The sequence below is a fragment of the Balaenoptera borealis genome (genome assembly GCF_965194805.1).
Source record: "Balaenoptera borealis genome assembly, chromosome: 20".
NCBI classification, from domain to species: domain Eukaryota; kingdom Metazoa; phylum Chordata; class Mammalia; order Artiodactyla; family Balaenopteridae; genus Balaenoptera; species Balaenoptera borealis.
In genome coordinates, this window is record NC_138879.1 from 16,807,131 (window position 1) to 16,824,190 (window position 17,060).

The window sequence follows — 17,060 nt, forward strand, 5'->3', positions numbered from 1 at the left end:
CCACAGCTAACTTCAATTACTGAATCTGTAAAATGGGAATAACCAGGATTATGTCAATTGCCTAAAGGCAAGCCTGGAACAAATGGTTTCTTGGGGTTCCTTTCAGCTCTGAACCAGAGCAGAGAGGAAGTGTGAGAGAGACTTTGGCAACTGGAACCAGTAAACTCCCTCAGGGAAAGAGACTGTAGCTTAGGCAGATGAAGCAGGCATGCCCGTCTTTCTCTTGGGTGCTGAGACTTATCTGAGGAGTTGGTGTCACAGGGCCTCCTGGGGCCCCCGGGGGCTGCTCACGCACTCCGCAGCTCTGGCAGGGGAAATCTGTCAGCTGGGTTTGGCAGCTCTCCCAGCACCAACCCAAGACGGCTCTGAACAGAGATGAAATCTGCCTTCTCACTCCAGAGGATGCACTCTCCTCTCCCCCGTGAGTCAGCCACACACATGCAAACCCAGAATATTCTGGGTGGACAGATGGAGGGAAGATGGGAGGGAACCCAAACCAGCCTGTGGGGCAAACTGGCAAATCCAAGGACTTTGGTGGCAGAGAGACCTGGGTTCAAATCCTACCTCTATCACCTCCTGGCTCTGTGACCTTGAGCCAGTTTCATGGTCTCAGTTTCTTCACCTGTGAAATGGGAATAATAATATCATTGTGGCTGTTACGAAGAGAGGTAACAGAGCATAGTGGCCAGTAGCTCAGCTCTGAAGCCAGACTTCCTGGGTTGAATCCCAGCTGTGCTACTTACTACCTGTGTAATCTTGTGCAGGTCACCTAACCTCTTTTTTTTTTTTTTAAACATCTTTATTGTACTTAACCTCTTAAAGCCTCAGTCTCACCAACTATAAAATGGGGGTAATGATAGTTCCTACCCCAGATGGTTGTTGTGAGGATATGAATTAAGTTATGTGAAGCACTCAGAGTACAGGCACACAGTAAGTGCCACGTACGTGCTCTCCGTATAAAGGAAGGCTCCGGGATACATGGAAACTGCTCTCGGTCACCCTAGAGCATGGATGGGGAAGAGAACTGGACTTGACTGAGCCCCAGCGGCAGGCCACTGTGCTAGGTGTTTCCACATCCAAGTCTTCCTCCTGCTGTCACCTCCCTCCTCTTCTGGTTGCTTTCCATTCCACTCCTCACCCCCCATGAAGTCGTCCCCTCCTCCTGCCCTCCTCCTGCCCTCCTCCTGCCAGAGATGGGTTACTTTGACAAACTGGAACCAAGGTCCTCTCATCTCATGAAGCCCCATACAGAGTCCCCAGGAAGGGGCCAGGGTGCTGGGGGCTTGGGAGGTAAGACGAAGGAAGAGATCAAAGCCCAGATCTCAGGGAGCAAAGGACATCCCCCTTGGAGAGGCAGGTGTGGTAGTAGGCCAGGTGGCAAGCCAGGGACCATGCAGATGGTGACAGTGCTCTAGGGCAGTGCTTCTCCATGCTGGCTGCACCTTAGCCTCAGCTGGGGAGCTTTAAAAATGCTGATGCCTGGGCCCCACTCCACAGGGTCTAATGTAATTACCCTGGGATGTGCCTGGGCATTGAGAACTTTGAAAGCTCCCCAGGTGATGCTCTCGTGCAGCCAGGGCTCTGGAACAGTGGTTCTTAAACTTCAACATGTATAAAAATCATCCAGAGGGCTTTTTAAAATACAGACTGCTGGGCCCCACGCCTAGAGTTTCTAATTCTGTAGGTCTCAGGAGTGGCTTAAGAAGGTGCATTTCTAACAAGTTTCCAGGTGCTGCTGATGCTGCTGGGTCCCTGGGACTACATTTTGAGAACCGCTATTCTAGGGCAGCAGTCAGCAAACTAAGCCCCTTGGGCCAAATCCACCCTGTGGCCTGTTTGTTATAAATAAAGTTTTATTGAAACAGCCACACCCACTCATTCACATATTGTCTGTGGCTGCTTTCATGATATAACAGAGTTGAGTAGTAAGGACAGACTCCATATGCCTTGCATAGCCCCAAATGTTCATTATCTATCTCTTTACGGAGAAAACATTTGTCACTCCAGTTGTAGAAGCCACAGGTGGTGGGATCCTGGGTCCCTGAGTGACTGCCTGGAGAAGAGCTTCCTTACTAAACTTGGGCTGTTATATGAGGAGGAAAGAATATCAACCAACATTGTTTAAGCCACTGTATGTTGAGGTCTCTTTTTACAGTAGCTCAGTTTCAGCTACATTCTTTTTTTAAATAAATTTATTTATTTTATGTATTTATTTTTGTCTGTGTTGGGTCTCTGTTGCTGCGCGTGGGCTTTCTCTAGTTGCGGCGAGCGAGGGCTACTCTCCATTGTGGTGTGCAGGCTTCTTATTGCGGTGGCTTCTCTTGTTGCGGAGCACGGGCTCTAGGAGCGTGGGCTTCCGTAGTTGCAGCACATGGGCTCAGTAGTTGTGGCTCGCGGGCTCTAGAGCGCAGGCTCAGTAGTTGTGGTGCACGGGCTTAGTTGCTCCGCGGCATGTGGGATCTTCCCGGACCAGGGCTCGAACCCGTGTCCGCTGCATTGGCAGGTGGATTCTTAACCACTGCGCCACCAGGGAAGTCTTGTCAGCTATACTCTAACTCCTGGTTCCAGCACTTCCTGGCTGTTCTATAACCTCTCTGAGCCTCAGTTTCCCCATCTGTAAAATATGAATAATAATATCAACCTTATGGGTTATTGGAAGAATTAAAAATATGAATCCCTGGCTCATAGAAGGGGCTCAACAGATCCTGGTTCCCGTATCCACTACCCAATGTGCTTGGGGAAAGCAGGTCACAATCTGACACGTCAGAGAAAAATTGCTAAAACCTCTACGTGCTTGTTTTGCTCTTAAACCAAAACACGCTCCATTTCCCCACTCCCTGCTGCAAATGAATACAGTTTTCTTTTATTTGGAGGCTGGCACAGCTGTTCACTTGCAGAAGTGTCCTGCTCAACTCCAATGAGCCGATCCTGGAGCTACTTTAACAGAACAGTCTCTCCAGGTGGGAAACCCTCTGACTGGGCTAGAGGTTGAGGAAACTGGCTTAAGTGGCACCCACTCCGGAGGGGGCTGCATGGGAACACTTCATACCAAGGTCAGTAATTACACAATTTCTACTTGCTTCCACTTAGTGCCAGTCATGGAGTGGGGTTGCCTTTCCCCACTACTGGTGGAGAGTAGGTTGGTTAGTTCAAAAGCATGCTTTGATCATCTGCTGATTGTTGGATACTGTGCCAGGGAACTGAGGAGGAAGAAAGAGGTGGGGATACAGTAAGAAACAGACCAAGAAGCACCACCGTCAGCAGCGCTTTGCAGGAGCCAGCTAGAAGCCAAGAAGTAGCCAGATGGGAAGACTCAGGGATGCCTGGGGCCCTGATTAAAGTCCATTCCACACCTGGCTGCTCACCTAGTCACTTGGGGAGTTGTTAAATATACAGATTCCCAGGTCTACCCCAGCCCAACGAGGCAGATTCCTTGGGGTGAGGACCCAGGACTCTTTACTTTTAACACACTCCCTGGGTGATTCTGGTGGTACCAGCATAGCACTGGTCTGAGGCTAGATTTTGAGGAAACACTACACTAAATGTAATAGGAGGGAGGACGTTGATGCCCACAGATCTGGGTTCAAATTCTGGGTCCAAGGCACAAAACAAAGACCAAGCATAATAGAAAAAAGTGATGAGTTGAGCTATATAAATTTTTTTTTAAACTTCTACCATTCAATTATTATTATTATTATTATTATTATTTATTATTTATTTCTATCTATTATTATTTTCATAATAGATACTATTATGAAAATGAAGAGACAAACCACAGACTGATATCTGCCCACAGCATCTGCTATGGGCCAGGCCCTCTTCGAAGGGCTTATTTAATCATCACAACTTTCTGTGGTAGGTACAATTATTGTCTCCATTTTACAAATGAGGGAACTATGTTCCAGCAAGGTTAAGCAACTTGCCTGAGGGTGCACAGCTAGAAAACTGGCAGAGCTCGTCACCAGGATTCTACACTGCCTCCCAGCTCAAGCATAATTAACAACCAGAGCAGCTTGTAAGATACCTATTATGGTCAGGATCGGCAGAGGATACTCCAGTTCTTTCCTTGATTGAAGTAGAATTTGTTCTTTATTTTGCAGACCTTGGAACTCCTCTGGGACCCCCAAGTTGTTTTCACCATACAGGAAATTTGGGGTTTGGCAATGTCTCCAGCCCTTTGTTGCTATTTGCAGATGGTCTCATCCTCTGTCTGCAGCTGCTCAAAGTTCACCTGCGCAACAGATTCTCTAGTAACAACGTTCCTGAGATGTTGGTGCCTTCTGAGATAAAATCTACAGGATGCCAGCTCCTGATGGATGCCAAAGCAGTGGCCCCCTTCTTGGTGCCCACTCGATGCCATATGCCTGTTCTCCCTTCAGCAGTAAGTAATCGTGGGAGGGGACCGATGATCGGCTTCTTTGGGCAACAAGCGTAACTCCCTGATTGAAATAGATCCTCCACTGGACAGAAATGCGACTGCCCCAACCTTTCCCAAGTAGCATCATTAATCATCCCCCAGATTCAATAGTCCAGGAATGTTCAACAGCCCAAGAACGTCCTTTCTTAGCCTGGCAAGGACTGCCATCAGTCAGAAAGGCAGGGAGGGGTGGGTATATCAGAAGACCTCTGGCACCTTCGTAATTGCATGAGTAGCAGCCAGCTGGGAGTGGTCCAAGGGGGCTGAGCAAAAGGAAGCGGGCTGGATAAGAGGGTAATACTGTGGAGGGGCAGTTTGGAGCCACTGCCTCCAGAACCTTCTCTGAGTCTGGCCCTATGAAGAGTAGAGAAGGAGAGGGGAAGAAGGGAGACCTCAAATCTCAGCAGCAGCTGCAGCTGGTCCTTCCCATCCAAGGAGCCAGGATATTCTAGAACTACTGAGCCTGCCCAGGAAAGGTTTCGAGGTTGATTATGCCCCTAGCGTGAGCACCTACTGTGTCTACGTCTTTGTCCAAGGCAAAACAACACCATCTGGCTGGGAGACGAGACGTGTATTCAACATAAGAGCTGAGGACTCGGGCTTCCCTGGTGGCGCAGTGGTTGAGAGTCTGCCTGCCAATGCAGCAGGGGACACGGGTTCGAGCCCTGGTCTGGGAAGATCCCACATGCCGCGGAGCAATTGGGCCCGTGAGCCACAACTACTGAGCCTGCGCGTCTGGAGCCGGTGCTCCGCAACAAGAGAGGCCGCGATAGTGAGAGGCCCGCGCACCGCGATGAAGAGTGGCCCCCGCTTGCCGCAACTAGAGAAAGCCCTCGCACAGAAACGGAGACCCAACACAGTTATAAATTAATTAATTAATTAACTTAAAAAAAAAAAAAAAAAAAAGGAGCTGAGGACTCAGGGAAGGGCTCTCTGGAGGGGCTGCAGGGGAGAAGTAAGCCATAAAAGAAATGACACTTTGGCCGTGAGGGAGGCAAACACAATCCAGACAGAGAAAACAACAAATTGTTCATTCATCCATTCAGTGGGCACTTGTTGACCTACTGTGGTCGGGCACTGTTTTAGGTCCTTGGGATACAAAGGTTTACAGAATGTGACCTGTCTCCTGAGCAGGCCAGGTTTAGGGTGAGGCAAGTAGGCAGCGAGAGGGCAAAATGAGGTGTTAATCACTCTCAGGGGCCAGCCCTGCCTTCTTACGACTCTGAGAATGAGTGTCTCCTGAAATTTTGCTCCCTGGGCGCCTTGCTCATCTCACCCCATTCCTGGCCCTCCTCCTGGGGGACTCATAGTCTAGGATGAACAAAGGTCTGAAGGTGGGACGCTGTGACCTCCTTAGCGCGGCGTTCAAGGCCCTCGGGATTTGGCCCCATCTACCGTTTGAGGACCATCTCTTGCCCTCTCTCCTTTAAGCCTTTGCCCAGCCAAACCATGTTTATCTTCTGCATACGGTGTGAGCCTTCGCACCTCCATCCCCCACCTGGAATCCCCCGCCCCCAATCCCGCACCTCCCTGGCCAGGTCTGGCCCCCCTTCAGGACTCAGCTCAAGCAGCACCTGCTGTCTGGTGCACCCTCAACCACCGGCACCGTTAACTGGTAACCTTGACGCCCAGGGCAAGGACAAAGTTCAGCTTGGTAGCGCAGGATACGGCTCAGGGGTGGGGAGCAGGATATTATTAAGTATGCACCTGGAAGCTTCCTATTTCAAGTTACCATTCTTCCTATCAGGTGTCTCGCTGTGTAGGAGGCATGTCCTGTCATCAGGTAAATGTAGTAACATCTTTCATTACAAAATCTAAAATCATTTTTTCCCCAAATATCACAGTGTCTATATTTGACGAGTCTGGGATTCCAGCCCTGGCAATCATTCCCCACGAGAGGTGAGGGCTTCCCTCTATGAGCTCTGAGGCCCCCTGTGAGCCCAAGCATCCCGTGTCGGTCTCGGAGCCCCACCTCCCGCCCAGGGCAGCCAGCTGTGGATCTCCAGACAAAGCACAGGGCCTGGCACAGGGTCAGAGCGGTGACTGAGCGGGGGTCAGGGGTGGTATCGAGGAGACCACCCGGCTCAGAGCATGAAACACGATTGTGACCAAGACATAGGCAGGTGCCATTCAGAGCAGAGAGGCCTGAAGGCTGCCTGGGAATCAGCCGGAGAGGGAGGGAAAGACCACAGGCCCCTAAACGGCTCCCCTGATTCAGAGCAAAGCCAAGTGCCTCTGAGAGGCGGAAGGGGCTGTGAGGCTTAGTCACACCTGTGAGGCTGGCTCCAAATACAGGCCCTGTCGGCTCTGATGAGAGTCTCCTCAAAGCATGCCAACAGATGTCTCGTGGAGGGGAGAAACTGCAGAGAAATTACCACCCCAGCTGTGACTTCTCCCATGGAACTAAAAACAGCACATCTACCCCATGCTCTCTGTCTCCAGATGGATTCCGAAGCCTCTCTGCCCTGAGGGGGCTGGAGGCGGGGCAGACACTAGCCTGGGGAGGGGCCCCTGGGGGAGGACAAACCTGGGAGCTCAGAGAATGAGCGGCACCCCTAAACTGGGTCTCTGGCCTTGGAGGAAAATCACAGTGTGCTCCCTGTACCACCCCCATGACACCCTGATCCCAGGGGGAGCGTGGGAGAGCCGCGACAGGGGTCCTTGTGCCCCTTTATTTGGACGGGGTAGGTCAGGCACGGGTAGGTTAGGGATCATCAGCATCGGGTGAAAAACCAACACTTTTTCCCCGTTTTTTTTGCACCTGGAAAAACATCTCCGAGCCCCGAGAAAGTAAGTAGAGCGGCTAAGACATGGCTTGAGAAGCCTAAATGGGAAAGTCATGGGAAAGCATTTTGTCAACACTATTATGCTGTTATCACAGACGCAAAGGGTGACATCGGGATCCTGAATGCAGCTATGACCACTTTGGCTTGGGTGGACCCCAAATCACCTGTAGCTGCTCCCTTTCCAGACCCACTAGCTCTGCCACTGCTGAGACCTGCCTGTGAGGACACAGAGGAGCCCTTGCCTCTCCCTAGCCCGTCCCCTCCTCCTCCTCCCCGCCTCCCTGGGCCGTGGGCAGGCTGCCCAACACTGTCAGGCAGGGTGGCCGCCGTGGGCGCAGACACCCTGGGCCCAGCCTTGGCAGTGAGCGAGGGGACGGACTGCAAGCTCTGGGGAAGGAGCTGCTGCATCAAACACACACGGGCGGGTGTGACCCTGATGGGCAGGGAGCACTCCCAGGCCAGCCCGGGGCCAAGGCACGTTTCCGCCCGGAGCAGCCGGCCTTGGGGGCAGAGAAGTACAGGGTCCCCAGGAACCCCTGGGGGGCTCCTGTTTCCAAGTCCCAGCTTGGCCAACCACGGCTTCCTGTTTCCCACAGCATCGGATGCAAGCTCTTTAGCCTTCTCGCCAGGGCCCTCCCTGCCCTGTCTCTCTTTGATGTTTATCAGAAGTCACTTTCTTGTCAGCCAGACTGGCTGTAGCTACTGTGTGCCACGCAGGGGACTAGGCACCTAGGGTGCTACCAACGCAAACGGCACGCCTGCCCTCACACAGAGGCCATTTCCCCAAAACAACAGAAGGCAGCGAGAACTCCACCCGCAGCGGAACAGAGCTCAGGAACTGGGACGGGGGAGAGGTTCTGGGGGGCAAAGTCTGGAGGTGGGCAGGGCTGGTGATATCTGAATAGCTCCTCAGAGCCAGATCTCATCACAGCTCAGTCACTCCCACCTTGGGGCCTTTCCTCAACCATTCCCCGTGCCTGGAATACCCTCTATCTTCCGATTGGGTTCCTGCCTCTCGCTTTGCTAAGAATACCCCACACGACGCTATGAACGGCTCAGAAGTGCATCTAATACCAAGAGGAGATAAAAATACTGTCATAGCGCCTGTTGTTTAGCACTAGTTCTGTGCCAGGAATAACGCTAAACATTTACATGCATAATCTCTTCTAGTCCTACAACAGTCTCACAAGGAAGGTATTTTTGTCCCCATCCTATAAATGGAGAAAGTGTGTCTCAGAGAGGTAAAGTAACTTGCTCCAAGTCACACAGCTAGTCAGCGGAGTTCTGTTTCCCTCTAAAGCCCGCATTTACAACTGCCGCCTGTGCTGCCTCCCAAACTGGGTAAGCTTGAAACTCCGCTTCTCCAGAGAGACCTCAGGGTGTCCCCTACATCACATCTTCAACCCAGTTCATAGACAGGACACCTAAATCATAGCAGTTACAGACAGACAGCAGGTGCCCTCTTTCCAGCCCTGAGTCACCTCGGGGCATGGACAGAGGGCTGGCTAGAGTCAAAAAACCAGATCCTACTGCTGCTTTGCCACCTTGGATGAGTTCTCCAACTCAGACTGATGGTGTCAACTTGGACAACGTGTTTATTCTCCCTGGGCTCTGGTTTCCTGCAATATAAAATGATGCCGTTGGATTGCGGCAGTGGTTCTCAGGCAAGACTGCCTCAACCCCCAAGTGAGACCCAGGACAAAGAAAGGTGCTTTGGCCCCCAGGTCCGCCTCCCTCCAGCCCCCAGCACCCCTCACCTTGAGCCGCCCTTTCTGCAAAAGCATGAAAACGTGAGCAATTCTCTCAGCAAGGCAATCTCCCTCGGGCCCCCTCCACATCTTTGGAACTGCACTGCAGGGTTTCTCTTCACTGAATGTGCTTCCCGAGCCCCCCGGCTCAGTGGGCAGAATGGGGTTTTGAAAGGAGGCTGTACCGGAAGGCTGTCCCTTCCCTCAGTGGGATCAGCTGATGATAGCGATGGGGGAAGGGCACCAACAGAGTTTTTTCCACTCCCGCTGGGGACAGTGAGAAGCATGCAGAGAGGTAAACAGGTGAAGGGCTCTCTTGCGAACAACACCCCTCCCGTATATACCCTTAAGAGTTTTTCTATTTTAAGAACTCACTGTGAAAAAGTATCCATTTTGTCCGTGTATAACTATGCCCCTTCATCTCAGCAATTAAGATCAGTGGTTAAAAGTGGACTTTCTGAAATCAGCCAGTCTGGTTGGCCAGCTCCCCCACTTTCTGGCCTAGCTGTGTGACCTCAGGCAAGTTACTTTACCTCTCTGAGCCGCACTTTCATCACCTGTAAAGGATGATAATTGTACAGCTTGGCAGAAGGGCTCGATGAATTGTAGCTTCAGTGACTCTCTTACTGTGGGAGACACGGAGACTTGCTACCCAGAAACCCCTTCAAGGAAGGGATGGCTGCCCAGATTCAGGGGGCTGGGAGGCGGGGTGTGCCGGGTAAGCACACAGCTTCAGCTACAGAGAGCGGCTTTGCCCCAGGTCAAGCCCCTCCCAGGGCAGCCCTCATCGGGTAGCTGAGCAAGAAGGGGGAATAAAGTCTCCATCATTTTTTGGGGTGCAGGGCACGCTGACTGCTTGCTTCAGAGCCCCGCCCCACCCCGGGTTGGCTGAAACTTTGTCGGGCCTCACAGTTCCAATTCTCCCTCTGCCTGGCCCTGCTGCTTCCCCTTCCCTCTATGGTTGATCCCCAGTAAACTCTGTCCCAGCCTCTGCTTCTGGAGAACCCAACCCATGACATATTTCATTATTCTGTGCTAATATAACCAGTGCAATAGGCCCTGGGTCCAGACTTGGCCACAGCTCCCAGTTTCCCTGGGTTATCCCAGCAGGTCCAAGATGTCTGCAAACCATAGTGCTGGGGCTGTGGGGACCAAGGCAATGCCAGTGGTTGATCAGATGGTCATTGCTTGCCTCAGAAATGGGCACTATGTGCCAGATTAATCAGCCCCTCACCGGAGTTCAGTGGAACCCTTCCTTCTCTCTCTCCCTCCTTCTCCTTTCCTTCCTCCCTCCCTCCCTCTCCCTTCCCCCTTCTTCCCTCCTTCCTTCCTCCCTTTCCTCCCTCTCTGACCAGGCATTATGCCAGATGTAAGGGCTCTGGGATTATTAGGACAGGGAGCTTACAGTCTAACATGAAAACAATTCAATTCAGCCTGATAAGCGTTCAGCTAAGAGGGTGCCATGGATGCTCAAAGGGGCACCCAGAGCATCAGCGGAGGCTTTCTGGAGAAGGAGATGTCTTCCTTAAGTCCTGAAGGGCAGGTAGGAGCTGGGCAGCCAAAGAGGGTGGAGGGAGATGTTCCAGAGAAAAGGGGACGCTCACGTCAGCCTGAACCAGGTACCCATGCACTTGCTGGGATGCTGTCAGTCTCGGAGCCTCCCCTCCCGCCCAGGGCAGCCAGCTGTGGATCTCCAGACAAAGCACAGGGCCTGTTGCAGGGTCAGGACTCAAGTTCAAAGAGTCAGCAGAGTCGCCTTTGGACATGGCCCACCTGTTTCCTGAAGATGGTGTTAAGTCACCCTTTGAGCTTGCCTTCTTCAACTCATAACCCAATGGCTTTCATCTTTCCCTGTAGGCCCTCATGCTCTAGCCTGTCCCCCTTCCATACACCCTACCTCTGCAAACACGCAACGAACAGAAGCCCTTAATGCTCCTTCCAGCTGGGGTGGCAGGTGACGGGCTCTGGACACTCTGCTCCAAAATACGGCACCTTGGCATATCAGATATTTTAAGCTGAAAGAGTTTGAGAAAACATCAGAAGCGGGAAAGTATCTCTGACCTTCCCCCGTCTTTCTCCCCTGAATCAGGTCCTAAGATCCTCCCATGAGAGGTGCCCTCCCTGTGCCCAGAGGAAAGGAGCATCCTTATGTCCAAGACAGAGGGACACCGAGAAGAATCTGGACGAATGGGCCTTGCTAAGTTTCCCCCAGTTTACTACACTGGTTCATACTCCTTGACCTATTATATTTCAACATGACTGCCCACTCTTCAGCAAACCTAGCATGAAAACACCCAGGCTTAACATTTCTTTGGGTCTTCATTTCCTTATGAAGGTGCTGGAATCATGTAACACTTAGGTTAAATAAATTTGTATGCTTTTCTCCTGTTGTTCTGTCTTTGTCAGGTTTGTTTTCAGACCCAGCCAGGGACCCTAAGAGTGTAGAAGACTTTTTCCTCCCTCCACAGGCCTGGGGCTAATGTTCCCACACCTCACGTGGTGCCTGTAAAAAGCCTCCACATCCCACACGCCTGAGACCCCTGGTCCCTCTCCAGGCTTAGGGGGCTTGCTGTCCTAAAGCTGGCCATGCAGTGAATTGCTGTAAACAGAATCTTATTTTCTGCACAGAATCCATTATAAAGTTAGAGATATTTCCAAGGATGGTGGAGAAAACCTTAACAAGTTGGTTTTTCAATGGTCTCCCATCGTGGTGCCCTGGCAGCTTTACAGGAAATGGGAGATATTGCCACCACCTAGTGAGTCACAGCACCTCTCCTTAATCCAGGATCATCCCTCCTTTTTTTTTTTCCTTTTTTGAAACAGCTTTATTGACCTATAATTCACATACCATACAATGCACCCATTTAAACTGTATAATTCAATGGCTTTTAGTGTATTTAGAAAGTTGTGTGCCCATCAACACAATCAATTTTAGAACATTTTCAGGGAGTTCCCTGGTGGATTCGGTGCTTTCACTGCTGTGGCCTGGGTTCAGTCCCTGGTCAGGGAACTGAAATCCCACAAGCCACGCGGCCAAAAAAAAAAATTTTTTTTAAGAACATTTTCATGACCCCCCAGAAGAAACCCTGCACCCTTTAGCTGTCAACCCCCAAAACTCCCCACCCCCTCCCCCAGCCCTAGGTAACCACTAACCTATTTTTTGTCTCTATTGATTTCCCTATTCTGGACATTTCATATAACATTCCTCTTTTTCTGGCCATTGTCTAAATCATCATCCTCATCATCACTATCTTTTGTAGAGCCCCTTACAACTTGCAATGTCCTTTCATATATATTATTGTTGTAGACTAATTACAAAACACAAAAACAAAAAGCTGGCCCAATTTTTCCTCCCTCCCTTTGTTATTCAAATAGGCTCCTGCTTGCTTTGGCCAGTGGGATATTAGCCAACAGGAACGAAGCAGAGGCTTGAGAAAGTGCTGCATGTTTCCACTTCCTCTCCTGCTCCTCTGCTATCTCCCTGTAAACATACCTGGGCTGCGCTGTGGAGAAAGAGAGGTACGTTGTCCAGCTGCCCCATCACCTCAGCAACAGCCAGCCAACCACCAGCCCTGTGAGGAAGCCAGCCTACATCACGAAGGCACAAACTTGTGAGCTAAAGAAATATTTATTGGACTTCCCTGGTGGCGCAGTGGTTGGGGGTCCGCCTGCCGGTGCGGGGGACGCGGGTTCGGGCCCTGGTCCGGGAGGATCCCGCGTGCCGCGGAGCGGCTGGGCCCGTGCGCCCCACTGCTGAGCCTGTACTCTGGAGCCCGTGAGACACAACTACTAAACCCGCGTGCCAGCTGCTGGGGCCCGCGCGCCTGGGGCCCGTGCTCTGCGGCGGGGGGGGGCGCCGGGGGGGGGCGCCGCGGTGAGGGGGCCCACGCACCGCGGTGGGGGGTGGCCCCCGCTCGCCGCAACTGGAGAGGGCCCGTGCAGCAGCCAAAAATAAAAATAAATAAATAAATAAATTTATAAAAAAAAAAAAAAGAAATGTTTATTGTTGTGTGCCGCTGAGGTTTTGTGGTTATCTTTTACTACAGCATTATTGTGGCAATAAAAAACAATTATCTCATTTGTTTCTTACCACAATCCTGTGAGGCTGGTAGAGTAGAAAAAAAAATCTAAAATTAAGACATGAAAATACAGAAGAGGGAGGAAACCAGCACGCATTGAACACCTACTCTGAGCCAAGTCCTGGGCTTGGAATTTTCCCATATATTATTATCTTATTTGATTCTCACAACGAGCCCGAGATCGCTGTGTTACTGGAAGGAATGCTGTGGCTGTAGATTACAGTGTGTCTGCTAATGTCTTATGGAATAAAGCTTCTTCACCAGATCAGAAAAGAAGTCTGAAGGGATCCCAGGGTTGATGCAACATCTCAACAAAGTCATCAAAAACCAAGTCTCCATGGATAACCAACAAGGACCTACTGTATAGCACAGGGAACTCTGCTCAATGTTATGTGGCAGCCTGGATGCGAGGGGAGTTTGGGGGAGAATGGATACATGTATATGTATGGCTGAGTCCCTTTGCTGTGCACCTGGAACTATCACAACATTGTTAAGCGGCTATACTTCAATATAAAATAAAAAGTTTTAAAAAAACAACAAAAAACAACCCAGCCTCCTATCTTTCTGCCCCACCATCCTTGTTGTGTTAGCTTTTCTTTCTCAGGCTTATTACTTTATGGTTGCAGGATGGCTGCCACAGCTCCAAGCATCACATCAGTACTCAATCTCATTCATGGCAGGAAAATGGGAGCAGGACTTCTTGGCATGTGAAGAAGAAAAATCCTTCCCAGAAGTCCCCCAATAGCCTTCCCTTTATATCTCATTGCCTAAAACTGGGTCACATGCCCACCCTGAAACTAATCAATAACAAAAAGAAAATGACATGACCATGCTTGGAGTAGGCCAATTGTACTTTATCCACTGAAATTTCAGGAGGGACCCTCCTTCCCAGAGCACATTCCATCTAAACAAAATCTAAGGAAAAAGGAGAGATTAGGTTTTGGATGGGCAACAAACACGGTGACATCCACAGGTATTATTATTTCCCACTTTACAGATAATGAAACTGAGACTTGGGAGTTCAAATAAGTTGCCCGAGGTCATCCAGCTGAGAATTGGTAGAGCTGAGATTCAAATCCAGCTCTGTCTGGCTGCAAAGCCCTTTCTTCTACATGGTAAGGGCCTTTGACCAAATTTCCACAGTTAAGGAGTGCCAGGGCAGGGCTAGAACCTGGGTCCTGGCTGGGAGCATTATTCTCACCACAGCTGCCTGTTTCTCCCTTGCCTGGGCACTCCCTTCATACACACATTCCTGTCATCCAACTCCCTTCCTCCTTCTTCCCTTTGAATATTTTCAGTGTCTCCAGAGTGGCCGTGGTGCCACAATTTATGGCGAATCACAGGAGGTGCTCCCACGCATAATATATTCCAGCCTGAGAAGCCGCCAGTCGCGGCTTCAGGGTCTGTAAAATGATTTAGCCCTACCTCTCTCTCACGGTAAATCCAGAAGACTGTGCATTACATTCCCAGGAATAAGGACACTCAACCTTATGTACCTGAGCCTGGTAATAGATAGCTCCCCCTGACTGCCCCGACCCCCTGCCTACTCTTCTCCAGGAGAAATGGCCTCAGCTCCTTCAATTCAGTGAATTTTACCATCTTCCTACCACCTTTCTGGCTCTCAGAGAAGTATTCCATGGATGCCTTTTTCTGTCCTGATGACAGCTCATTAATCATGCTTACTGGCTGCCCTGTACCAGCTTCACTCGCGGGAGGTCAATTTGATACCCAGAAAACACCCTCATGGATGGCTCCCTCTCGACCTTCACTCTCACCCTCTCACCATCCCTGGGCCTGGGAGTTCGCTGGTTTCACACAGGCCTGTCACAGGGGCTGTGCAATGGGTTCCTACTCCTTTGCAAATGGCTTCTTCTTAGTAGAAAACACACACACACACACACACACCCTGACAGGCTCTTGGTGTCCACTCACACCTCCTTCCCCACCCCAGCCCCCCTAAACAGATCAGTCGGCTGGAACAGCAGCCAACCTGCCAGGCCTGCCCCCCACCTCTGTCCTGGAAGAAACACATTTCCTGAGCACTGAATTTCAGAAGCTCAAGGAAAATCTGAAGGTTGAGTCACACACAGGTTGGACTTGAAAAAAGATAGAGGCCAAAGAGCTACAGAATACAGAAGATAAAACCAGAATGGGGAGAATCTTCAAGATCATCTAAGCCGGTGATTTTCAAACTACTTTTCGGCAGCAGAAATTTGGTCTTCCAAATGAGATTGAGGCAGGAGATAGATGGGCCCCAGGCTGAGCAGCTGGAGTGTCCCCTGTGGATAGATACTCCAAGATGAAGATAATAGCAAGAGTGAGAGAGGAGCTGAGCCCTGCCCAGATAAGAGACCACATATTTCTCATTCTCAAAGTCAAGGAGACCTCCCCGACTACACATGCGCAGAAAGGCTCCTTGGAGGTCAAAAAGGGAGGGGACATCAACCTCCCCCATAGTAAGTGAGGTCAACCTACCCATAGGCCTCTTCGTTAGAATCCGTCTTGGCTGAGAGATGCGCACGTACACAGGGGAGGATGCTGAGATAAACCAAATATGGACTCAGAACCAGGCAAAGCAAGATGATTGGCCAAAGGAAACCCAGAAGAAATGCCCCATATAAGTGATTCAAATTACCACGGGGGCGCAACTCTCTCTCTGAGTCACCCCTGTGTGTCTACTCACACGTACCCATTTTCCTTCTAATAAACACTTTACTTGTTTCACTACGTTCTGTCTCTTTGTGGGAATTCGTTTCTACAAAGCCGACAGGTCAGGGTATCGTCACTGGCCACTGGTCCCTGGTGATCTGGTGGCTGGGATTCAGCACCCTCGCTGCTGCTGCCTGACTTCAATCTCTGGCCAGGGAACCGAAATCCTGCTTCAAGATGCTGCAGGCCGAGGCCACCGGAGATCAAGATGTTTACATAGAACCCAAAGACATAAAGGCAAGTGAGGCCACTCTAATTAAGCAGAGGTGATGGATTTGACACATACCTTGACCCTCAGCAGAACCCTGGGTTCTGTGGGACACACTTTGAAAACCATTGCTGTAGTCGAGTCTTTCATTTTACCAATGGGGAAACAGAGGCCCAAATAAAGGAAGTGATTTGTCGTGCAAAGTGGGCAGCCAGGCTGGAGCTGAGATGCCGGAATCTGTTTGCCAAATCCGGGAGCCAAGAGTTGGTCAAGGTCTCCATGCTAGAGCTGGGGGGAGGGGAGGAGGGAAGCGGAGGGGAAGTGCAGCTGGGGTTGGCAGCTGGCTACCTCGGACAGAGCTTCGGTGGAAGGTTCTAGAGCCCAGATGAGAGGCCCTCCACCCCAGAAGAGAGGCCAGGCTTTTGTTCTTTTTCCCTCACACCAGGCCTCGGGGGAGTATTCCCAGGGCAATCTTCATCACACTCAACTCCCAACAGCCATTTAACACACTAAATAAGATATCAGTCTCTCACCAAGAATAGATCCAAAGTGGAAAGTCAATTGAAGCTGATCCAAGGCTACACTGGGACCTCAATGTTTGTGATGCTGTCAGCCAGGGGACACTCGCTTTCTAGATGGAGCAGCGCGGATGGGCTGAGGGTCTGAGAACTGACGAAGAGGAAGAATCACTGCCCTCCTATCCCCTCCCCTCCCTACCCCCAGCCTCACAAGATCTAGTTCTCAGATCGGTCCCCTGACAGTAGCATCAGCACCAGTTGGGAATTTGTTAGAAATGCATTTTCCAGGGCCGCAGCCCAGACCTACTGAATCAGAAACTGTAGGGGTGGGGCCCAGGGGCCTGTGTTTTAACAGCCCTCCGGGGGATCTTGCTGTGCAAAATTTGAGAACTGCTGCCTTAGCACCTTGTTCCTGAGTTACTGCAGCAACACTTGGGCTGAGGAGACTCGGGAGTGAGAATGGGGCCATTTGAGATCAGATCCTAAAGAAAACAAAACGTGCTGGGGGTGACCCTGCAGGGGCCGCTGTTAGAGAGGAAAAAGAATCTTGTTTTAAAAATAACAAAAGTTGGCCAGGATGTGAAGAAACTGGAAC

General features: G+C 50.8%; 1 protein-coding gene across 1 annotated transcript in view; it reads right to left on the reverse strand.

Annotated features, from left to right (window-relative positions):
• Nucleotides 1-1,764: 1,764 nt before the first annotated feature.
• The window catches only part of LOC309619081 (ADP-ribosylation factor 2), a 53,712-nt gene continuing 38,416 nt past the window's right edge, over nt 1,765-17,060 (reverse strand). The window contains exon 5 of the mRNA XM_082373879.1: nt 1,765-2,614. Within this exon, the coding sequence (XP_082230005.1) occupies nt 2,552-2,614 (63 nt within the window). The 3' untranslated portion in view covers nt 1,765-2,551. The remainder of the gene's footprint in view (nt 2,615-17,060) is intronic.